Source organism: Globicephala melas, chromosome 2, assembly GCF_963455315.2.
Source record: "Globicephala melas chromosome 2, mGloMel1.2, whole genome shotgun sequence".
Classification (NCBI taxonomy): domain Eukaryota; kingdom Metazoa; phylum Chordata; class Mammalia; order Artiodactyla; family Delphinidae; genus Globicephala; species Globicephala melas.
The window spans coordinates 165,459,775-165,485,301 of record NC_083315.2 but is presented as its reverse complement, the minus strand read 5'-3'; the positions used below and the strand labels follow the sequence as shown (position 1 = coordinate 165,485,301).

At 39.9% G+C, this 25,527-nt stretch overlaps 1 protein-coding gene across 5 annotated transcripts in view; it reads left to right on the top strand.

Moving 5' to 3' along the window:
* Nucleotides 1-1,213: 1,213 nt before the first annotated feature.
* ATXN3 (ataxin 3) overlaps nucleotides 1,214-25,527 on the top strand; it is a 33,236-nt gene continuing 8,922 nt past the window's right edge. The window contains exons 1-11 of one of the 5 annotated variants that reach the window (XM_070045001.1): nucleotides 1,214-1,323; nucleotides 8,215-8,379; nucleotides 8,607-8,651; nucleotides 10,170-10,255; nucleotides 10,681-10,747; nucleotides 13,594-13,681; nucleotides 19,302-19,434; nucleotides 19,770-19,936; nucleotides 21,240-21,336; nucleotides 22,514-22,567; nucleotides 25,419-25,473. In XM_070045001.1, coding sequence (XP_069901102.1) covers nucleotides 1,300-1,323; nucleotides 8,215-8,379; nucleotides 8,607-8,651; nucleotides 10,170-10,255; nucleotides 10,681-10,747; nucleotides 13,594-13,681; nucleotides 19,302-19,434; nucleotides 19,770-19,936; nucleotides 21,240-21,336; nucleotides 22,514-22,547 — 906 coding nt within the window. In that variant the 5' untranslated portion in view covers nucleotides 1,214-1,299 and the 3' untranslated portion in view covers nucleotides 22,548-22,567; nucleotides 25,419-25,473. Of the gene's footprint in view, nucleotides 1,324-8,151; nucleotides 8,380-8,606; nucleotides 8,652-10,169; nucleotides 10,256-10,680; nucleotides 10,748-13,593; nucleotides 13,682-13,807; nucleotides 14,091-19,301; nucleotides 19,435-19,769; nucleotides 19,937-21,239; nucleotides 21,337-22,513; nucleotides 22,568-25,418; nucleotides 25,499-25,527 lie in introns of those variants that run through there. The other 4 variants (XM_030883536.2, XM_060295202.1, XM_060295203.1 and 1 more) reach the window with 4 other exon arrangements.

Genomic DNA, 25,527 nt, shown 5'->3' with positions numbered 1-25,527 from the left:
TGTATATTCTTCCAGAGATTTGTAATGCATATGCATGAAAAAAGAAATACATGTTTCTCTATACAGACACATTTTCTTTAAAAAAAAAAATCAGAAAAACTGGTTTGCATATTTTTTGCTTCATGAGACCATGGTTTCTTTCCCCAGTTAGGCCACAATTTCTTAAGAACACAGACTATTTCCAATACAGGACTGTATTTCCAATACAGGACTGTATATGCAGAGACATTGGATAAATGGTTACTGAATCCTCCCCTTGAGAACCTGGTCCTCGCTGGCAGTCTCCTTTCCTTCCCTCCCACTGCCCCTTCTGTCCCTCTGGACCTGCACTCACCAAGGTCACCAGTGGTCTCCATAGCAACACAGTTCAGTTGGCTCTTGTAAGTCCTTATGTTGCTGGACCTCTGGGCAGCAACTGACACTGACTGCTCCTTGAAACATTTCCTTCCTGGGGCTTCCATACGTTACACCTTCCTGCTTTTCCTCCCTTCTCCTAGGCTATGCCTTCTCTACCCTCAGGGCTCTGTGAGATCCTCTTCTCAGTCTCTTCCTTTTCTCCAAGATGATTATATCCACTCCTGTGGTTTCAGTTCCCTTTTTTATGCCAACAGCTCTCTGTTCTACAGCCAAACTATCTGTCTACCTATCTAGTTGTGCTGTTCTTAATCTCTTCATGCCTCAGCTTCCTCATGTATAAAATAAGGATAATAACGCCTACATCAAAGTTTGCTGTATTAAATTCGTTAATACATGCAAAGCACTTACAAGAGTGCCCACCGACAGTAAGCCCTACGTAAATATTAACTCTTATTTTTACACAAGTGCTCAGTATTCAGGGATGTAATGAGAATTTCTGCGCAGGAGGAGGAGAAAGATATTAAATAATTGTATGCAAATGCGATAAAAAGAAGGTACAAGGTAAAATAGAAAACAAAAAGAACATAGAATTCAGGTGGTCCTTATCCAATCCCCCTGAAGCCTAAGAATCCACCGCAATGAGTGGGAAGCGGAGATGATCCTCCACACGGCAGGGGGCGCTGCATCATCCTCCAGCCGGGGGCACAACGGGAGATGGGAGGACGCGCTACAAAGGTCACGTGCTCCGGAGTTTACCGCCCCGGCGTTCACGCCTCTTCGATCCACGTGTCTCGCATCCTCGGGGGTGATTGGTCTACACGAGACACGTGGGCGGGGGTGGCACGAGGCAGGGCGGGGCATGCTGGGTGGAGGGGTCGGGCTGGGGGCGGAGCTGGAGGGGGTTGGTTCGGCGCGGGGGCCGTTGGCTCCAGACAAATAAACATGGAGTCCATCTTCCATGAAAAAGTGAGTGTCCGCGTTCGGTGGGGAGCTGTCTGCAGCGCGGTGGCGGGCGTGGGGCGCGGCATCGCTGCCTCCCGGGGAGCTGGGTGGGGCCCGAGATGCCCCCATCCCGATCTCGCCGGGCGGGAGGAGCTTCACCTGGAGGGGAGTTTCACCGATGCCCCCATTGCACCCTAAGGCCCGTGCCCGAGGAGCCGGAGGAGACCCGGGCCTGAGATGTCTGGGAAGCCCGCAGGGAATAAGGGCAGGGCCGGCGGCACAAGAGAGGAGGTGACTTCCGCGCTTTCTCTCCACTTTCCGTGGGAGTCCTCCAGTTCCTCTCCCCCACTCTCCCTAGGTTCTAGCTAGTCACCTCTTGGACACGTCCCTCTACCCTTCCCAACTCCACGTCGCTCTCCCAGTCCTACCCGTTGGAAGAATTAACTTTTCCTTCTCTGGGCTCCTCAATTCTAAATTGGAATTTCTCATACACTCAGATCCCTCTGCACTGGGTCCGTGAGCATCCCGGGGGCAGGGACCTTGGCTCGTCCCACGGAGGGCGTGACCCTTAGGGAAGTGAAGTAGGAAACCCAGTGCGCCCCTGAACTGGGAAGTCGTCACAAGAGTTTTTGTTATGAGATGTTTGGGTTTCGTTTCTTTTGGTAATGGCATCTTTCCGGATCAGGAGGCCAGCTTTCTTATTAGGTATTAAGAGTGGGCAGGAATAATTTTGTTTTTGTCTGCCTAGCCTGTTTTGCTTTGAATCTTCCATGACCATGCGCTTGAAGATAATGTTTGTGGCATGTGGAGAAACTCGTCTTTTCTCGCAGTTATCAAATCATTTGGGTGTGAGTGAAACCTTCCTCAGGACAACTTTGTCACATATCTTGTTTCATAATAGTTTCGTGTTTAGAAAGGGTTGCTGGTGAGGCTGTTATTTAGTAGGAGCGAAGGGGTTTTGTTTTGTTAAATACTTGTCCATTTAAAAATACACACACAGCAATCAGATAAAGCAATCGAAGACAAAGGAAGTGCAGTATAAATCTAACCAAATTGTTATGGAATGCTTTTCTTTATAGAAAACATTTCAGAAAGTTTGGTACTAGAATAGACCAGTTTTTATGTGTGGGTGAGGAAGGTCTCAGTGGTACGGTTATCACCAATCTTTTGACTTGACTGACATGTTATATGAATCCTGGACAAGAGAAATTTAGCTGCTTGGCTAAGGAGACTGGATGAAGAGAACCTCGAGTGGGCATATTTTTATGACTGATTTTCAAAAGCTTTGCTGTAGGACCAGATGGTTCAACACTGAAGATTTTAAATTTGTGCACATCACTTCCTGAGAATTATACAATATATATTTTTTAACAATAATGATTGGTACCTAGTTTGGATAGAGTTCAGCGAAGGTAGCTGCTTAACCATGGGATCAAAAGAAGCTGGACGCTAGCCTAATGAAAATCTACTTACCTGAAAGCAGTCACTCTGAATTATCAGCATGAATGTAGACTTAAACCTACTTCAAGAACACATTTACCCTTATCAACTTATAGGTACTTAGCAAATGAAGACTTAAAGTTCTTCAGGCATATTTCAATAGTATGGAAAGCACCTGTAACCATAGGGCCCATTGTCCATCTCATACACTGTCCATTCTGGGAATGTTTGAGCTCAACATGACATTTTCCAGAGCACCCCCTTCCCCTCCTCCACATACATTTAACTCTAGGTCCTGGGTTTGGAGAGCCGGAGAACCAACTTTGGCCCTAGGGAAGCTGTGCATGTAGGGTTATCTGACTACAAAGGACTTTGCAACCACTTCCTCTTGGAATTTTGGTTTCTCCATTTTCAGAATTGTCTCTTGGAGTGCCCTTTGTTAAATTAAAATGTAAACTCAACAGTTGTTTATTGATATATCCCCAGTGCCTGGCACATAGCAGGTGCTCAATAAATATTTGAATGAATCAAGAGTGTTCCTTGAGCACCTAAGATGTATATGGTGCTATTTATCTAAAGTAAACAAGTTTTTCTGTAAATATTTTATTTTTTAAAATAGGATTTTTTGGGGCTACATTGAGTCTTCATTGCTGTGCGGGCTTTCTCTAGTTTCAGTGAGTGGGGGCCACTCTTCGTTGCGGTGTGTCGGCTTCTCATTGCAGTGGCTTCTCTTGTTGCAGAGCACGGGCTCTAGGCTCACAGGCTTCAGTAGTTGCGGCGTGCGGGCTTGGTAGTTGTGGCTCGCAGGCTCAGTAGTTGTGGTGCATGGGCTTAGTTGCTCCGTGGCATGTGGGATCGTCCCAGACCAGGGATCAAACCCATGTCCCCTGCGTTGGCAGGCAGATTCTTAACCACTGCGCCACCAGGGAAGTCCTTCTCTAAATATTTTAGACTTTGCAGGTTTTTTACGTTCTCACATATTCTTGTGTGTGTGTGTGTGTGTGTGTGTGTGTGTTTTCCCAACCATATAAAAATGTAAAAACCATTCTTAGCTCCTGGGGCAGATTGAATTTGGCCCAAGGGCTAGAGTTTGCCAATCCCTAACTTAAACCCTAGTGCTATATGGCCACCAACTGCTGGAGTTTTTTGTTGTTTGGGTTTTTTTTTTTTAGTTCTGGTGCCTGATTTCTGTCGTTTTTGTTATCCCTTCTGTTGCTGACAGCTCTTGGTGAGGTTAGTGTGCCATCTGAATTGGTACTTTTATGTGTTTACAGCTGTGAATGATAGCCAAACTTGTTGGGATTATATTTAAAATTAGTGAAAATACTGGAAAGATGCTGAGATTTGACTTTGTGACATTCGTTATGGTTTTTTTTTGTGATTGGTGGTTCTTAACCATCTTCAGGATATTTGAAGTTTAAGAATCACCAAGTTCCAAATAGGTGGCTTAAGGAAGTGGTAATAGTACAGACTTGAAACCTCTGCCCGGGTTTGAATCTCAGCTCTGCCGTTTACTACCTGTATGATCCTGGGCAAGTTACTTGTTATCTCTGTTCTCCAGTTTCCTCCGCTGTATTTGAGGGTTTTGAAGTGTCTGTCTCAGCGTTATGAATGCTTAGAATGCTACTTGGCACATAGTGCTGGACAAGTGCTGGCCACTGTTGTTATTCAGATGCTTGTGCTTGCCAAACTTCATAATAAGGGGTGGGACCTTATTCTTACTAAGATGAGATGAACAAGTGCTGCTAGGTTGATTGTGTGGCCCCAGTTAGGCCATTTCTGAGCACACCTTTGGGTTTATGCCCAGTTTCAGTTGGAGGCAGTAGTGTCTCTGGGAATTTGAACTAGTTTCAGGGAGGTCCTGAAGACTCTGGGGACAGTGAGGGAATGATTTGGTTGAAGTTACCCTTGGTGGTTTTGTAAGATATCTTGGTAAAACTGAAGATGCATTTTGTTCATCCTTGGATCCCAACACAATAAAGTCCGGGCTTGAAATCATGGAATTTCAATACCACTGAACTTTGACTATAGCAAAGTGAACTTCTGTCCAACTTTGGTTAAAGTTTGATGAGAAAGAAGTGGTTGGGGGACTTCCCTGGTTGCATGGTGAAGAATCCACCTGCCAATACAAGGGACGCTGGTTTGAGCCCTGGTCCTGGAAGATCCCACATGCCGCGGAGCAACTAAGCCCGTGAGCCACAACTACTGAGCCTGCACTCTAGAAGTCCGCAAGCCACAACTGTGGAGCCCACATGCCACAACTACTGAAGCCTGTGCACCTAGAACCCATGCTCTGCAACAAAGACAAGCCACCACAATGAGAAGCCCACGCACCGCAACGAAGAGTAGCCCCCGCTCACTGCAACTAGAGAAAGCCCGCACACAGTAACGAAGACCCAGTGCAGCCAAAAATAAATAAATAAATTACTAAATTAAAAAAAAAAGAAAAGAAATGGTTGCGGGGACTTCCCTTGTGGGCCAGTGGTTAAGACTCCATGCTCCCAATGCAGGAGGCCGAGGTTTGATCCCTGGTCAGGGAACTAGATCCCGCAACTAAGAGCCTGCATGCCACAACCAAAAGATCCCACGTGTTGCAACTAAAGATTCCACATGCCTCAACTAAAAAGATTCTGCATGCCGCAACTAAAGAGCCCGCACGCCGCAGCAAAGATCCTGAGTACCGCAACTAAGACCCGGCATAGCTGAATGAATGAATGAATGAATGAAGTGGTTGGGGATAGTTTAGGGGGTGGGATGGGCAGGCAGGGAAATGCATAATCTTAGATGGGACCATTTTACAATTTTTTTGGTCCATGTAGAATTTGACTCATCTTGTGACTTTAAAAAATAATTTTATTTAAATTTGACTGTACAATTTGTTCTTTCCTTCTATTAAATCATCTTAGAAGTACAGAACTTGATATAATTTCCTAAAGCAATACAGTATTACTTCAATTAGGTTTAATTTCAAGTGCTTATTTTTTGTATTTTAAAGCTAATTTTTTATAGAGAGAATTTTAAAATCAAATATTTGGATTCACTGTTTCTATGTATGTTATTACATATGGTGACCATAGTCTGAGAGCCCCAAACTGAAGCATGTAGCCTGACAGCAAACAGAAAATTCCAAGATAATCCAGTGTCTGGTCACTGTATTAGGTAGCTCTTAATGTGAAGTACCTGTATCTTAGTAGAGACTTTTTTATCGTTGTTTGAATTTTTTATTAAGGATAACAAGTGTAGATGCACACAGATCATAAGAGTATAGCTTAATGAAGTGAACACAAGTGTGTAAATAATACTTAGATCAATTAACAGAACATTTACCTGCATCTTATAAGCCCCCTTACATCGTTCGTCTTCCAGGATACTAACTCTCCCTCCACCCCTGCAAGGGTAACCACTACCCTGATTTCTAACGTCATCGATTAGTTAGTTTTGTCTGTTTTTGAAGTTTTGTAAATGGAATCATATAGAGTGTACTCTTTTGAGTCTGTCTTCTTTTGTTTAACATTGATTGAGTCATCCATATTGTTGCAGGTAGTTGTAGTTAACTCACTGTCATTGTTACATAGTAGTCCTTTGCGAATGTAACACAATTTAGCCATTCTACTGTGATGAGCATTTGGGTAATTTCCAGTTTGGGGGCCAATACAAATAGTGCTTCTATGAACGTTCTTATACATGTCTTTTGATGAACACAGGTTTACATTTCTGTTGCTTATGTTATGTACCTAGCGGTGGGATTGCTAGATCATAGGGTAGGTAAATGTTAAGCTGTAGTAGATATTTCAAGTAGTTTTCCAAAGTGGTTAAACTAATTTACACTTCCATCAGTAGTATATAATAGTTTTGATGTCTCTAATCGTCTCCAACATTTTAGCCATTCTGGAGTGTGTAGTAGTAACACACTGGTAGTTTTAATATAGGTTTCTCTGGTGGTTAATGAAGTTGAGCCCCCCTCTGTGTTTTTTATCCATTTGGCTATCCTCTTGTGAGTTCTTGTTTGTCTTGCCCACTTTTCAATAGAATATAAGTAGACATCTGTGTATCCCTCCAATTCACATTATATTGTTCAGTGAGACTGGCTTTCTGGCAGGAGGAATACAGTAGAAGAAAAAAGAAGTGGAGACAAGTACTCTCTCACCATCGTAGTTATGACTTGAGGGATGGATAGTGTCTTCTTTACCGCAGGTTACTTATTCTGTACCAAAATACGAAGATAAACTTGTCTCAGCCCCCTTTCTCACACTCAGACTGTCTCAGTGCTGCATTCCTATTCCATTATATACATATATCCTGTATCTTCTTCAGCAGCGGAATTTTGTTCCTAGAAAATTAACTCAGGAAAAAGATGTATCTTGCAAGGTGTTGGTCTTTGGGGTCTGACCTATTGTGTGACATAGCTCGAAACAAACTGCAGGATGTCAGACAGGTTGGGTTAATGAACAGACTTTACTGGGGAAATGGAGAACTTAGAGGGCCAGAGTTATTAGCAGGAGAAGAAGGTGTTCTCCCATCTGCCATCATACTACAGAAAGACCAACCCGGGGCTGGGTTCACTGGGAGGGATCTCATCCACCCATTAGTCTCCCTTCTTATAGGGAAACAGGAAAGCAGCAGTGTTGAGGGGAGAGGGGTGATACACAGGCTGCTTAGTTGGAGGAAGCCTGGATTTAGGTTTGGGGTGCCAGTTGTGTGAGAAAGCCAGCTGCCCAGCCCGCGAAGGGCCTGTGGGAAGTTGTTTTCTCCCCACACCCATAACAGGAAGCCAGTGATCCCAGTTCCCAATTGGAGAACTGAGCTTGGATGCAGCCCCCTTGCTGTTTGTCCAGAAGTGAACTCCAGGGGTGGTTTTTGGACAGTTTTGCTCATGCACCAAAACTGTGTACATTATCTGCAGAGTTCTTGAAGAGAACCTTGGCTCTGTAGCTATAAGTCTTCATAAACATCGAACAGAATTTTTCTTACTATATCAATTTTTGAGATTCTTCATCTGTTCATGGATTTGAAATTCCATGAACGAACATTTAGATGGATTAGAGATTATCTTGTTAAAAGAAAAAATGTTCTAGGGATTAAAATTCCTTTTCAGCATTAGTAATTTACCATGGAATCTCCAAAAATGTATTTATTTTGGCCACTGAAAACAAAGGAGGCTAAATGTTTATTATAATAGAGTAGTTTTTAATAAAAATTGGATTTGGTGTATTTGACAGATGATGTTTGTTTAGTATAAATCATTCTTAAATTTTTGATCATATAGCTAAATAATTGTAGTTTCATTAATGGTAGAATTATAAAATAAATGTTAACAAATGAAAATGCATGTACCCGTGTTAATCATGCTTGTCTAAAGCTAAAAATGTTTGGTTTGCCTGTGTTAAATTAATGATTAAATTTCTGTTTCAGGGAAGATACTGTACAAATCTGTTTTACAAATCCCATTTGAATTTTTTCTTTTGGAAATATTAGCAAGAAGGTTCACTTTGTGCTCAGCATTGCTTGAATAACCTGTTACAAGGAGAATACTTCAGCCCTGTGGAATTATCTTCAATTGCACACCAGCTAGATGAGGAAGAGAGGATGAGAATGGCAGAAGGAGGAGTTACTAGTGAAGACTATCGCACATTTTTGCAGGTACTGATTTTAAACTCACTAAATCACACTTCTTAAAGAAATGTGGGTGCTGTTTAGAAAAGGATGAACCGCTCTTCCTATGGGGATCTGACTTGTTAATTATAACTCAGCTCTCGTCTTTGTAGATGGGAACGCACAAGCTGTTACTTTAAATATGCACACTAATGACACTATCCTTCTCTTCCCACCCTCAACCCCTGTCCCAACTACCTATCCAAATTAAACAGCAGCCTTCTGGAAATATGGATGACAGTGGCTTTTTCTCTATTCAAGTAAGTAGTCACAGGCATCTACTAAGTGTTGTTTATGTCCCAGGCACTGTTTAAGCTCAGGGTATGCTTTTCACAGTCTTTCATAGTCACTGTAATGATGTAACCATCAGAAGTTCCTCCAGTAGATTATGTCTAAGATTCTATACCAGAGTACTAGATTTTTATGCAGATAAACATGACAATTAGGATGACAGGATCTTCATCTCAGAGGAGGGCTTCCTCAAAGGAGGTTGTTAATTTGCATCCGGATGCTAATAACCGTAATTCCAGTAAGTCGCAGGATTTCAAACTTACCATCTCCTGTGTAAATTTGAGAAAATACAACACTTTCCTACCTTCCATTTAAATCAGCCCACTAGGATTGGATTCCTTCATTATGGTCTGTGTCTTTTGCCTTTTTCCTTTTTAAATCTTATCACTCCCCTTGAATTCTGTGGGTGAATATATGTGTACTTGTGAGATTGATTCTTTCATCCGTGGATCTTTCATTCCATTTCTAACACCTGTGAGGCGTATCCAGCGTTCTTTAGAACTTCTCTTGGGGGAACGTTTTCTGCAGATATCTCTGCTTGTGTTCTGCTGTACTGTCCTCCTGGACTCCTCAGTCACCAGCGTTTCCAACCAGTGCTTTATTGTGGACCGTTCCAGGTGACAGCTACTGCACGGCTTGGAGCAGAGGCCTGAGCAGGGCCAGTGCTTGCCATTTCCTGTTTGTGCAACGCTGCTCTTTTTTTTTTTTGGTTGTACCACGTGGCCGTGACATGCGGAATCTTATTATACTTCCCCAACCAGGGATGGAACCTGCATCCCCTGCAGTGGAAGTGTGGATTCTTAACCACTGGACCACCAGGGAAGTCCCTGCAGCGCTGCTCTTGGTGCCAGTTCACATTTGCGCACCTCATAGCGTTCACTTTTTGTTGTAGTCGTGCCTGGTTCACTTACTGCTTTGTTGGCTACCTTGGAGGGAAGGTAGTGAATTTTCAGAAATTTCCCTTTTTTTTCTCAGTTTGAAATAATCAGGTTTATCTTTTGTTTTTTTCCTACAAATCACAAACCCATGATAACAGAAGTTTAAAATTTATGAAAGCTTCAGTTTAAATCCCCAGAAATAACTCATTTTAATAGACATAAAATTATCATTATTACATATCAGGTAGTGAGTTGACTATCAGTTTTCTAAAGCAGGACCCGTAGCAGCCAAATTATCACGTTTGCAGTGGACTAGTTTTAAGAGTAGCACTTACTGGATAGAAAATACATCTGGAGTTTTGAGGCAGTTTTATCTAGGAATTGTGTGGTTCTCTGGAACATTCCAGAAACTTAGTGTAAAAAGTACTCTTTTAATGTTACGTTTGTATATTATTTATGGACTTAGTGATATATCTAGACACACACACACACTTTAAAAACCATAACCTTCTGGGGAAATTTATATATGAACTACAATTGTGTATACAACTAACATGGCTACACCACTTAAATTTGGAATTTTTAAAAGTTGTTATTTTTTTATAACAGGTTATAAGCAATGCCTTGAAAGTTTGGGGTTTAGAACTAATCCTGTTTAACAGTCCAGAGTATCAGAGGCTCAGGATCGATCCCATGTAAGATTTTATTTTGCCTTTCCTACATTTGATTTTTAAATTTATACTTTCTTAAAGGAGAAAAATACATCTTGCATGCTTTTGTTTTGATATTGCCCGTTTCAATCCCTCAGGTTTTCCTAGTTCACCTTTTGCGGCTGTCTGTGAACATCTGCCCACTGAGCCCTCCTGACCCCTCAGTGTCTGGCAGTGCAGAGCTGATCCTTGAATGGGGTGTGGTGCCATCGCTTTTGCACGGCGTCACTTATCTGCACAGAGATTCATACTGTTTTGTAATTTTTTAAAAATCAGTGATACTTAAAACTGTGAATATAATCCTAAATCCTCATAGGTTTTGTGTAATACTTTCCAATAGACAAACTAAATGAATATGAACTCTAGTATTTCAACTTAATATTATGTATGTTTTTTTTTCCTGTTTCTAGAAATGAAAGATCATTTATATGCAATTATAAAGAGCACTGGTTTACAGTTAGAAAATTAGGAAAACAGGTAATGCTTCCCCTCTTCCCCTGTCTTTTTCCTCATTCTGTAGCTCATTTGCAACTGAAGTGTAAGGGATTTGTGCCTTCGTCTTTAAGGCGCCTGTCCCTTTCACTTCAGTTGCAAATGAAACTCACCAGTAATGTGTGTATGTGGCCTGGTTTCAATAGAGAGAGAGAGGACATAAGTAAAATTCTCTATTTAATAAGACAATACAGCCGTGGTTACTTTTAATATGTTTATGAGTTTTTATGTTGTAAAGATGCTCCGTCAGTTAACCACTATTTTCATGGGTTTGTATTAAGCGTAGCAATGTCACAAAGCCTGAAATAGTGTCTAGCATGAATAAAAATTTCCAGTCATGTTTGCTTTTGCTTAACAAGGTTATTCGCATTCCAAAATGCCATGTAATATATGTATCTGCATAAATCATTTCTATTTTTTCTAAAAAAAGGACATGGAATGTGTCTTGAGCAAGGCTTTTTCTAAGATCAAGAAAAGTACCTAAAGTGTTATTTTTTAAAATAATTGCCAGTGATCTTTGTATACACGATACCATTTTTGAAAGAGTTAAAGTCCTTTTTCTTAGAATTTTGACACTTTGAAAGAGGATTATTATTATTTTTTGGCATTATTTATTTACTTGTTTATTTATTTATGGCTGCATTGGGTCTTCGTTGCTGTGCGTGGGCTTTCTCTAGTTGCGGCGAGTGGGGGCTACTTTTCATTGCGGTGCGTGGGCTTCTCATTGCAGTGGCTTCTCTTTGTTGCAGAGCTTGGGTTCTAGACACGCAGGCTCCATAGTTGTGGCACGTGGGCTCAGTAGTTGTGGCTTGTGGGCTCTAGAGCGCAGGCTCAGTAGTTGTGGCGCATGGGCTTAGTTGCTCCGTGGCATGTGGGATCTTCCCAGACCAGGGCTGGAACCCGTGTCCCCTGCATTGGCAGGGGGATTCTTAACCACTGTGCCACCAGGGAAGTCCGGAAAGAGGATTATTGAAAACAGGCTAATGTAGTAAAAAGGAATGAATTATTGATACATGTAACAACATGGATGAATCTCAAAATAATTATGCTGAGTGAAAGAACCTAGACACAAAATACTACATACCATATTGTTCCATTTATATAAAAGTGTAGAAAATGCAAACTAATCTGTAGTGACAGAAAGCAGATTGACTAGTGGTTGCCTGGGGATGAGGAGGGCAAGGAGCAGTGAAAGAGGAGGATTACAAGGGGCGCAGGAAAGTTGGCAGTGACGAATATGTTCACTCTTGGTTGTGGTGATGGCTTCATGGGTATATACATATGTTAAAATTTTTCAAATTGTATACTTTAAATATGGCCAGTTCACTGCATGTCAATCATACCTTAATAAAGCTGTTTTAAAAAATAAACTAATACAAAACAAAAAAGGAAATGAAATCAAGAAAGTTGAATTAAATCAATACAAGATAATTCAAAAACAAAAGCCTTGCTATTACCTTTTAAGTCTGCTGCCTAGAAGCAGCTTCATCATAACTGATTATTTCTTAAGGTCCCTCCTTGGGGGGGCAAAGAGCAAGTAAGGAGGTGTGGTGTGATGCAGGAAAGACTGACCCAGGTGGGAATCAACTCTGGGAAAAACCAGGGCAGGACAACTGCCAAGGTTATTTAACCTCTGGGTTTTATTTAGATCTTTAAAAATATGATCAGGTATTCTTCACTTTCAAGATCTGAAGACTTAAATTCTAGAAATTCTTTTGTATTGATTTGCATGTAAACTTACGTTATTATTTTGAGAAAAAAAAATTTTTTTTTGTATTTCTTTATTTACTTTGGCTGCGCCGGGTCTTCTTTGTGGCACTTGGGATCTTTGTTGCAGCATGCGGGATCTTTAGTTGCGGCATGTGGGCTTCTTAGTTGCGGCATGTGGACTTATTAGTTGCGGCATGCATGTGGGATCTAGTTCTCCAACCAGGGATCGAACCCGGGCCCCCTGCATTGGGAGCACAGAGTCTTACCCACTGGACCACCAGGGAAGTCCCCTATTTTGAGAAATTTTTAAAATTTTAGTTCTTCAAAATTGAATTTACACATTTCAAATTATCTTTGACAAATACAGGAAATGTCAAAGTATGGCTTATCATCTTTGGTTCTAATTTGTACTTTTGTTTAAAATTGTATTTTTCCCTATAGACTCTTGTCTGAGGTCCCTGTATAAAGAAAAAGATGACTGAGAAAAATATTATCTCTGTGAAAATCCAGGAAAAGTAGTTGGTCATGTTGCTGACAGTAACTTCTGAAACTTTTGTATCTTGTGGGTTAAACTAGGAGGCCCATGAAGTAGTGACCAAATGATGTTACTTACATGCAGTAATGGCTTACTTTTTAAAATGAGTTGGCAATTATAAATTCTCTTCCTGGAATGTCTGGCTTTCTCTCAATTGAACTATTTTGACCAAGATTATCAGCACTGAGAAAACTGGGTAGTTTTCCTTTTTCTTCCACCATCAATATAATATGATTAGATGAGGATTTTGTTGGGCTGTTCCTTTGAAAAAAGATTTAATTGTCGCTATCAATAAAGATACTTTAAAATACTGGCTATCAGTTTCTTTTCTTTTTTGGAGGAGGGATTTAAAGCTTATGGCTCAAAGCAAACTTTTAAAACATTTAATAGTGATAAATTTGCAACATTCTATTTCAATTTTTTAGAATCACATTATTTAATTACTTAAAAAAATCTTGATTTGACATGTTTTCAGTCTTTAGACAGTCTCACTAAGTTTAGATGGGTTATATCTATTCTTAACATGTGAAACTTCCTTATTACTTACATGTGTACTAACTTAAACATTGACAACTTTTTTTTCCAGTGGTTCAACTTGAATTCTCTCTTGACGGGTCCAGAATTAATATCAGACACATACCTTGCACTTTTCTTGGCTCAGTTACAACAGGAAGGTAAGTAAAGACTGAACATTTTATGTTACCTTTTGAAGTAGCCAAATAAAACTATTTCCTTAGAAGTGAGTGTAACAAGGGGCTTCCCTGGTGGTGCAGTGGTTAAGAATCTGCCTGCCAATGCAGGGGACACGGGTTCGAGACCTGGTGCGGGAAGATCCCACACACCGTGGAGCAGCTAAGCCTGTGCGCCACAACTACTGAGCCTGCGCTCTAGAGCCTGCGAGCCACAACTACTGAAGCCCGTGTGCCTAGAGCCCGTGCTCCGCAACAAGAGAAGCCGCCGCAGTGAGAAGTCCTCACACTGCAATGAAGAGTAGCCCCCGCTCACCGCAACTAGAGAAAGCCCACACACAGCAACGAAGACCCAACACAGCCAAAAATAAATAAATTAATTAATTTTTTTAAAAAGTTAAAAAAAGGAGTGAGTGTAACAATATTGTTTTCATGGCAGCGGCAGGGATATAATTTTTATGTTTCATGTGGTGAGCTTTAGGCTGTGATTTGGATGATAACTGCTCATTTAGCATTCTTGCTGACACTTGGCCCTCCCCTGGGGATGCTGATTCCTTTGCAGCCCTTCTACAGTAATGGTTCTTTTGTCTTCCGTACCCCACATACCACAGAGCCAAGGGGAGGTGTAGGTATTCTTCTTGCTCCTCTTTGCCCCTTCCTGGCCACTCTTCTTCCCTAAAAACTCCAGGTGCTTTGAAATACATGTCACGAGATTAAACTCTACCCCATGCTCCTTTGTAGTCTTTTGCACTCTGATCTTCCTCCTTTTCCACTGAAGATTTTAGGATCTGACTCACTGTCATCTCTCTACTTCAACTCCTTTCATCTTTCTTGGTGATTTCTACATCAAAAATCAATCCAATTCAACCTCTTCTTACTTTCAAAGATCATTTTCTTCACTCTTGCCTTGCCATTACTAACTACCACCTTCAAATCCCAGTTGTAAGCATCCTACTCTTAGACTATTGCCTCCTATGTTTACACCATATTTTTGGTTTTTTTTTATTTCCAGCAATTCTTTAAACCCTACTACAAACCTAAACATTCCCCTTACATCCTAAAATCCTGTATTACCCTGCTTATTTCCAGTAATCCATCATTATAATAATTCTGTTGCATTTCTCAACTCCTTTGTCCTTCTCTCCCTCCATCATACTTTTTTTTTTTTTTTTTTTGCGGTACGCGGGCCTCTCACTGTTGTGCCCTCTCCGGTTGCGGAGCACAGGCTCTGTACGCGCAGGCCCAGTGGCCATGGCTCACGGGCCGAGCCGCTCCGCGGCATGTGGGATCCTCCCGGACCGGGGCACGAACCTGCGTCCCCTGCGTTGGCAGGCGGACTCTCAACCACTGCGCCACCAGGGAAGCCCCCTCCATCATACTTTTAAGACAAAATCCCAACCCTGGTTAAAACCCAATCTTGGGCTTGTGCAGTCCTCCATCAGAACAGCTGAACATGACTAAAGATAAAATATGATTTATTTTGCTTTAAATTTATAATCACAAATTTTTTTTTTAATTTTTATATGATCACAAATTTCAAATGAGCCTTTAGTGCTGCTTGACATCCCTACTATGTTCTCTCGGTTAGTTCACTTACCACTGTCCAAGGTGATGATTTCACAACTTCTGCCTTCAAACATCTAACCACTCCCCTCCCCCGTCCTGACTCCTAGCTTATGGCCTTCCTTTATATTCTACTACGAAAACAGGAGCAACTAAAAGAGAACGTCCTCATTTTTCTACCAGCAATCTATCACCTTGTTTCTATCTCTACCTGTGCTTTGAGCCTATTAAAATAGATAAATTGTCCCCTGTTCCTAACCAAGACCAACCTCTCCACTTTGGGGCTAGATCCCAGCTCCTCCCACCTACTCAGGATCTTTGCTTCTGCTTTTGTCACTCCACTCTCCTGTGTGATTAGTTTCCCCCTCTTTTCTGTATTATTTCTATCAGCAGAGAAATACACTTTTTCTCTCCATTGAGTAAAAAGAAAAAGCATCTTTAACACCAGGAAACTCCAGCTGTCTCCCATTTTTATTTTCTCCTTAGAATCATCTCTAGGGTGTTGTCTCCTATTCATGAACTCATTCCAGTTACACTGTCATAACCAATGTGTCACTGAAAACCCTCTTCTCAGTGTCACCAATGACCTCCACATTTGCCACTGCCAGTATTCAATTCTCAGTCTTCCTTTGACCTCATCTTTTCTGAGGGTATAGTTGATTATATCCTCCTTTAAACAGAATAAAACAAAACTTTCTTACCAAGAATGTCAAACAAGTATAAAGTATGGAAAATAATGTGATGGATCCTCACGTACCCTTCTCCCCGCCTCAACAAATATCTCATGGCCAGTCTTGTTTTACCTTTACCCTAGCCACTTCCTTTTCCAGTTTATTTTGAGAAAATACTAATTGTCTTATTATGTTCTTTGTAGGTGTCTTTTTCATTAAAATCTTTAAAAAACAAGGACTCGTTAAAAAAATATAGTCACAATACTATAATGACACACAGAAATTTAATTACAATTCTGTAATAACATCAACTAATAACACCAACTAGCCAGCCAGTGTTCAAATCTCCAATCTCCTTGGTTAATTCTTCTGGGTTTTTTTTTTGTTTTTTTTTTTTTTACAGTTGAAGCAGGTTGAAATAAAGTTAATTGATTCCATTGGATTGCTGTGTCTCTAAAATATATCTATAGGTTTCTTCTCCTCTTAATTTTTTTCCTTGATTTATTCTTTTGAAGAAAATGGATCTTTTGTTCTCTTTCCCACATTCTAGATTTTGCTGGTTGCATCCTTTTTTTCGTCTGAGCCCTGGATGCCCAATAGACTGGTCCTTATATCTAGAGGCTGGATCAGATTCCGGTTGATTTGGGGAGGACAGAATTCTCTTTACAGATGGTGGTGTCTAGTTAGCTCTCTTTTTGTGATTTGGGTAGCTATTGATGATCAATGCCTAGTCCGTTATTTCATTGAAGACTGCAAAATGGTGATATCAGATTCCTGTCATTCCTTCATTTATTAGTTGGAGGACTTCTATACAAATAAACTTTCCCTCATCAACTGTTTGGTTATCCTGAAGTATAGTTCATATAGAAAAAGCAGGATAAATATTTCTTTTATCAGTTTTTTAAATGAGTCGGTTTCATAGTATCCTTCCTCCAAAGGTAATTGGTTTGTTTCTGAAGTGTCAGTGTAAACAAATCCATTAAAACCATAGTTCATTTGGTTTAGTCCATTGTAATTATTATTCATGTTGATACACAAAATTGTCCCATCTTGGATGAGTGGGAACCTTTTGAACTTGACTCCCAAGCTTCTGAAATGACCACTCTAGCCTTTTGAAGCCCTTCTTCCTCATATAGTAAGAATTTTCAGTCTTATCTTGTGTATTTCCTGCCCTTTTAGTAATGGTAGTTAGAGATCACAGTCTGGGCACTGGCATGCTTATTGCTACCACGTTGGTTGTCATGCACCTCTCTCCAGTTTACATGTAGGATCATAGTGTTGTAACTTCTTTGACTTTATATACTTGTATCCCTTTTCTTTTATGCCTAAAACCTTTGTTCCTAGCTATATCCTCCCTTCTTGAAATACTGTCTACACAAGGCTTCCAGGCCTCTGTGGAGGTTTACCTGCTGCTTGGCTGCTTCTTTCAGATTCCTTTTATGGATCTTACTCTTTTCAATCTCTAACTAATGAAGTGACCCAGAGTTCAGTCTTTGGACAACTTCTTGACTGCTCTCCCATTATTTTAAATATCATCTCTAAATAAAGTCTATCTGCCAATAATTCCTTAGACTTTTATCTTCTGCCTAGACATCTACACTGAACTCCAAACTCCTAACTTTAACATCTCCACTCAGAAGTTCAGAAAGCATTTTAAACTGAACACGTCTACAAAAGATGTATTTTTTTTTTCTCCCCATATATGCTATCCCTCAGGTTTTCCATTTTAGTAAGACCCACTCTTCTTGCACACTGGTTCCTATATATTTTGTGGATAAAGCAGCCTAGAGTGCTTTTTAAAATGTAATGCACATTATGGCACACCTTCATTCGTCAACCCTTCAGTGGCTTCCTAGCACACTTAGAATGAGATCTAATCTTGAATGAAACCCAAGATCCTTACAGTGCCACCTCCATAAGGCAGTTTCTGCCCTTCCTGATACTCTTCATGGAATAGCATCGCGAGCTGACATAGTTTATTCTAGAATCTAGAAACAATTTTATTGGTGTAAAACATGTTAAACCATCTGAACTCTGAGCACACTTGTCCTTGTGAGAAACAAATGTTAAGTGTATTATGATTTACTCTTTTGAGTTTTTCCATTAACAGTCCTTTTCATCTTTGTTCATTTGTTTCATTATCTGTTAGTGTTCACAAAGAATATCCATAACAAGCACCAAAGTTGAAGAAAATTTATGGTAGAAAAATGTAAATTGAGGGACTTCCCTGGAGGTCCAGTGGTTAGGACTCTGCACTTCAATGCAGGGGCACGGGTTCGATCCCTGTTCGGGGAACTAAGATCCCACATGCCACGTGGTGCAGCCAAAAATAAGAAATGAAGAAAAACATAAATTGATTAGAGTGACTTAGGTGTAGCCCACCCTTATTTAGCTATTGTGTGGCGTATCCAGCTGGGAAAACCCTGGCTTTCTAGAATCGTATTTATAAAAAATTACACTGGGCCGGTGTAATTTTTTCAAAACATGAACTGCATCTTCAACACCTTGACTAGATTTGGGATATTGGCTTTCCAGCTCCTGTTTTCAGTTTGGAGGGATGTGTATGTGTCAGTGTCAGGGTCAGGGGCAGCTGTTTCCACAGATGACTCATTTTACCCATATTACACATTATTACACACATCCTCTGATTGTGTCCTCAAATAGCCCTCCGAGGAAGGTACAGTATAATCTATGTAGCAGTTGAAGAAACCAAGACCTAGATGGGTAAAGGGGTTTACCAGAGGCCAGGCAGCTAGGAAATAGATAGGGGATTAAAACCCAGGTCATCTGATTCCAGATTCCTTGCTCTTCCTTATTCCTTTCCTTGCCTCTCTGGTATCATTTAGTGTAACCTACTTGGTCAGGCACTGTTTTAGTAGATCCCTTTACAGATTCGATTATTTCTCATAGTCACTCTGTGAGATGGCTCTTCCCATTTTACAAGTGAAGAAAGCAAGGTTCAGAGACTATGTAATTTGTTCTAGATCACCCCACTAGTAAGCGTAAGAATCATTATTTGAACCCAGGTACTCCTGACTCCTCAGTCTGTGTCCTCACTCCACTGCTCTGTGCTGCCTCTCTATCTGCTGTCATTTTTTTTTTTTTTGCGGTACGCGGGCCTCTCACTGTTGTGGCCTCTCCTGTTGCGGAGCACAGGCTCCGGATGCACAGGCTCAGTGGCCATGGCCCACGGGCCCAGCCGCTCCACGGCATGTGGGATCCTCCCAGACCAGGTCACGAACCTGTGTCCCCTGCATCGGCAGGTGGACTCTCAACCACTGCGCTGCCAGGGAAGCCCTGCTGTCATTTTTAATCAATTTTGAATCACTTGCTAACTGTTTTAGTTTATTTTTGCCTTTTTTTTTTTTTAGGTTATTCTATATTTGTTGTTAAGGGTGATCTGCCAGACTGTGAAGCTGACCAACTCCTACAGATGATCAGGGTCCAACAGATGCATCGACCAAAACTTATTGGAGAAGAATTAGCACAACTCAAAGAACAAAGGTAAAATTGAGCTTGCAGTATGGAATATATGATAGTATTTCATTACAAAAATTAAATTTTCGTGCTTACACTGAAGATGAGGTCCTTTTATTATTGGTGATTTTTTTTAGACCTTTATGTTTTAGTGAAGTTTATTGGTTTAACCATGGATCAACTCTGAATTATTTAAATATACTTAGATTCACATCATAGTAAAACCTTTATATTATTAGACCTTATCTGCCAGAAAATGTGTAAGTTTTGACTTACATAAAAATCTTTGGTTTATAAATGTCTCTGTTATATCTAAAATAGAAGAGTGGTCTGCAGTTATTTTTAGTGCTTTTTTTCTTTAGAGTCCAGAAAACAGATCTAGAACGCGTCTTAGAAGCAAACGATGGATCAGGAATGTTAGACGAAGATGAGGAGGATTTGCAGAGGGCTCTGGCACTAAGTCGCCAAGAAATTGACTTGGAAGATGAAGAAGCAGATCTCCGCAGGGCCATTCAGCTCAGCATGCAAGGTATGGACATTCCAACACATACTTTATTCACTGTTGAAGAATTGATTCAGATCATTCTTGGTTCTTCTGGAAGTTAATGTACTATTGGTAGAAGTTCTTGGACAATCACTGCAGAAGCAATAGCTATGTACAATCAGTTATTGTTTTTTAGATTTCTTTTAAAACAACTTTTTACGACTTGTGTTATATTAGGACTAGTTTTATTTTTATTTCTGGTTATTCCACTTGGTTATAATACTGTGCTAACACAGTAGCAAACTGAGGTTAATCATTGTGAGGTCAGTGGGCCCTTACCCAGACCAACTGTTCTAAAAATGTATGCTAGTGCACACGAAGGAAGGCCTGGACAGAGAAAGTAAATTGATTTTACAAAACTCTAACAATTAGTGGCTGTGCAGCTTACAGCTTAAGCCCACTTCGGTGAGCCCACTTTTTTAGTGATATAAGCCCATCAGCTGAGAGTAAAGATGCATCCCTCAGGGAATCCAAGCTGAGGGAGTTGTCTGGGATGTTGTTCAAAGGGGCTTACTTAAAAGTGTGAGGGGTTTTCTTTTCTTTTTCTTTTTTGATAGTTTTGATTTTGTCTAATGTGAATTTGCCTTCTACTTTCTAATGAAATTACTTGTCAATTGAATTCCTTAAATATCTAAATAAGGAATTCACAGGTGTGCCAGGAGGCTCATGAGTAGTCCATATGGTGTGCAGGCCCATTTTGGATTAGTAGAGCCTTGCTAGATTAGCCCAGTAATGGACAGACACCAGCTTTAATAGTTTTAGATATTTCTGTGTACTTTCCTTTCCTTTCCACTTTATTTCACAGTTTGTGCAGAATCTCTGATTGGTGCAATAATGAAGTGAGAACATGGAAACATACTTAAGTTGTTGTAGTACCCAAATGTTTCAGGATAGAGGGATGCAGAGAATGAGTTTGTTTTATGATCACCCACTTTGAGTTGCTTCTAGGAATTCTTTGCCTTTGAAAGTGCAGATTCGTTTCTAATAAGAGAGCACACAAGTGTGGCGTTAATTATTTCTCCTGCCAAGTTGGTCGTTGGGCTTACCTCCTCACATCCACTACATCACAGATGGGTAACAGCTTTGGCTGCAGTGGACACAGGTTAGATTTGAACTGCCTTATTCAGATTCTCCCTGAGACTTTCAGAGCCTTTCTTACATTTACAGAATGGTACAGAATATTTTTGAGAACAAAACTTATCGAAAGTTCCTTCACATAAGTATAAACATATTATTGCTTGAATTGGTAAATAAAATAGTATTTTGTTCTGTTTTATTTTGTTTTCAGGTACTTCCAGAAATATATGTCAAGATACTCCACAGACGTCAGGTACACATCTTACTTCAGAAGAGCTACGGAAGAGAAGAGAAGCCTACTTTGAAAAGTAAAGTAGTTGGTACAATATTAAAATTGCATATTTAATATTTACCTTGGCTGTTTTGTCTATTTGTAAACATACAGCTTTGACTTAAACCATTTATTGAGGGTTCTCTCCTTTTTTAAAATACTGGTTACTGCCTGACCCTATGAGCATTTAAATGTATTTTTTAAAAATTTGTAGGTAGGGCTTCCCTGGTGGTGCAGTGATTGAGAGTCCGCCTGCCGATGCAGGGGACACGGGTTCGTGCCCCGGTCCGGGAAGATCCCACATGCCGTGGAGCGGCTGGGCCCGTGAGCCATGGCCGCTGAGCCTGCGCGTCCGGAGCCTGTGCTCCACAACGGGAGAGGCCACAGCAGTGAGAGGCCCGTGTACCGCAAAATAAATAAATAAATAAATAAATAAATAAATAAAATAAAAATTTGTAGCTAATAAACTGTGAAATCAAATATAGTTTTAGGGGAAAACTTTGCCCCAGTACTAATTAAATTTACATGAAATAGGGTGAAGGAAACCCTGTAAAATTCGTCATCAAAAGGAAAATGGAATTGGGTCAAGGCAAGAGCAAAGCCTAATGATCCTTTGAATGTACTTCTTGGTTACTTGGACCAACCCTGCGAAGTTCTCCTGTGAATTAATAGGAAAAACAGCATTTGCGGTAGGGGAACACACCCCCAAATAGAAGTGATGGTTAATTGCTCCACTCATTGCCACAGTAGCGGGGTACTGCAGGCCCATCAGCATCAGGGACATGAGGGTAACCATAAATCTGAATCATCAGCTCCTAAAACCTAACTTTGTGCCCAGGTTTATAAGTGCTTTCAAAATAGAAATTTCACCTATAAAATTATCCTTTCCAGTAACTGTCACTCACGTCTTCATCCCTTTTTCTTTTTTTAATGATATAACTTCATCTTAAGATCACAAGATCTATAATGATACTCAGATCCTCTGATCCCAGGTCAGAAAACAAAGGCCAGTGGCTGAGTCTGGCCTATTATTTACTATATTTCAACAATTCTAAGGTGCACATTTTTTCACATGTCAACATCTCTGCAATTCAGAAGACTCGTACACATCAGAGTTGGTAGTACTTTAGTAGTATATAGAATGTTAGAGCATTTTACATTTGATGGTATAATGAAGATAATATTTACTTTGTTTTCTGTTTTTTTTTTTTAAGTCACAGCTCAGAAGTATATGAAGGAAAGTTCTGATCAACTGACATCCTCTTAATGTGAGATATTTCTAGTCTTTATTCAGTGATAGATTAATGGATTTAATTATGTATAAAATTTCAAAATAGTGCTTATTAGTGCTTGTCACTCCCTTTTAAATTTTAAAATTAACTTTTTAAATTTTTTAATTATGATAAACTTCAAATTTATATAAAAGTAGAGAAACCAGCATAAGGAACCCCTATTTATCTGTTGCCCAGATTTAACAGATATCAGCACATGGGCCATCTTGTTTTTTTTTATGCCCCCATCTCCCATGCTTTCTACTCTCCCAGCCCCAGGGTGGGATTATTTTGTAACAAATCTAAATCATCCTACTGCATCTGTATTAATTTCTGTGTGTGTCTCTAAAATATATGTTTTTTTCTTAATATAGCCAAATGCTCTTATCATACAATAATGGAATAATTATCACATGATGATTATTAATGGTAGTTGTATAATATCATCAACTATCTAGTTATTGCTAAAAATAGCTTTAAATCAATAAAAAATAATATTTTGGAAATTTTATTTTTAGAAATATCTAAATTAAAAAAACATAATCCTACCTTTAATAACTGATGTGAGTGTTTTGGCAGTCATACGCTTCTAGTCACACAAACGCCCATATATTGTATATCAGTTATACCCATTTTCCCATGATACTAAATATTCTTTGTAATAGGCTATGTTATATTTCATAAAATGAATTTATGTATCACAGTTTATGAACCTTTTGATTTTTGCTATTATAATTAATAATGCAATGAACAATCCTTGTATTGACTTTATGCCGCAAATCTCTCATCATTTCTGCTAATTATTCTGAGAATTTCAGATTACTAAGTTAAAGGACATGAACATTTTTAAGGCCTTGGTACAGATTTCTAAACTGCTCTCCAGAACAGTTTCCAAGTGATACTTCTGCCATGCTTTTTTTCAGACTTCAATTTTTTCCAGAATAAAATGGTCCAAACAGACATACTTTATAGAGAAACTATAAAATTCACAAGTACGTGTAAGAAAAAGAAAATGTCTTTAAAATATAAAAACAAATCCCTCTTTTTTTAAAAAAAAGGTTTTTAGATTTTTTTGGATTAAAAATGTAGAATTTCCAATGAGTTAAACTTTTTAGAATACGAAGGATAATGCAGTAACATTCCATAATGACTAAGTAAGTTGTAACAAGCGCAATGCCAGCTATAACTAATGCAGGTGTTTTATTCAACGTTGCACCCTTTTTTAAATGTTTGAGTCTCCTTTCTGACTGGGGGCAGTTGATTGGGTAAGAAAGTACTGTGATGGTTTCCAGCTTCGCCTTACTATCCTCTGCCTCCTGGTTTGGCCTTGAAAATACTGGTGAGAACTTGAGTAGAACTAGAGAATATTTTACAGTTACTTGTTGCTGACTAGAGTTAAGAGCTAACTTCTTGGGGTTTCTTTTTAACTTTGGCTAGCATTCAGAATCTTGTAGGACTCATTAGTGAAGGAGCTGAGAAACTAATTTTTGCTTTTCAGTAGAATTCCTGATTACTACACCTATATGGGTCCTTGTCTCAATACCTTCTATTTTGGAGAACTTGGCTCTAAGGTTATGGAGCCGTTTCTTCCCTCTGATTCTTTCCAAACTGACCCTGGTGCTAATTTGTTTTTCATTGAAATGTATAGGTTGTTTTTTTTTCCTGTAGAGTGTTTGAAGCTTCACACTTAATATAGTAGCCACAGTGTTCATGCATTAAGCATGAAAATGCTGTTGAAAGTCTACCTGTTGCAAATTCATAGTTTATGAGTAAGAGTTGTTAACTGATATTTTCGTAGCCATGATATTTTTTCCAGTGGTAATCTCCAAATCCATGGTACCTATCATAAAACCCTGAGCAAAACTCTGCTGTGTCAGCTATGTCATTGTAAAACCTTAACTCACATGTTATGTGCATCAGATGAGGCAGTGTGTAAAACTGTTCTGTAAACTGTGAAGTAGCCTACAGGTATATGTCAGTGTTATTAATGCCTTCTCCAGCTCTGAATACCACAGACCCGGACCGGGGTCCCTCTTAATCCTGTGTTTTAAATATAAGCAACAGGGCTTCCCTGGTGGCGTGGTGGTTGAGAGTCTGCCTGCCGATGCAGGGGACACGGGTTCGTGCCCCGGTCTGGGAAGATCCCACATGCCGCGGAGCGGCTGGGCCCGTGAGCCATGGCTGCTGAGCCTGCACGTCCGGAGCCTGTGCTCCGCAACGGGAGAGGCTGCAGCGGTGAGAGGCCCGCGTACCGGAAGAAAAACCCCGAAATAGCTACCAGTGACTCCTTTTGTACAATGTGTTATTTTTGTGGTGAAAATACCTACCCATTAATTTGCCTGATAAATTCGAATTTTCTAAGTTTTCTAGGATCAGAACTGTGATGCTTTTCAGTAATTTATATGAGACTGATTGCTCTTTTTTTTAAATTGAAGTATAGTTGATTTATAATGTTGTATTAATTTCAAATATAGAGCAAAGTGATTGAGTTTTAGATATATATATTCTTTTTCAGATTCCATTAGAGGTTATTACATCCATTAGAGGTTATTACAAGATATTGAATATAGTTCCCTGTGCTATCCAGTAGGATCTTGTTTATGTATTTTATATATAGTAGGTGTATCTATGAATCCCTAACTCCTAATTTATTCCCCCCCCTTCCCCTTTGGTAACCATAAGTTTGTTTTCTATCAGACTGCTTGCTCTTGCCTTCTTTTGTGGTGTTCATGCCAGTGACTCTTCTGTTGTGTGGAACCGTTTATTTTCCACGTGAATATTTTTTCTCGTGGCATATTTATTCTTAGGTTTTGTTTTTTAAATACACATTCACTCTTGAATGTTTCAGGCAGCAGCAGCAGCAAGATCCACCAGGACATCCATGTGAAAAGCCGAACACAAGTTCAGGAGCACTTGACAGTGATCTAGGTACGCCTCTCTGATCGCATATCCCATTT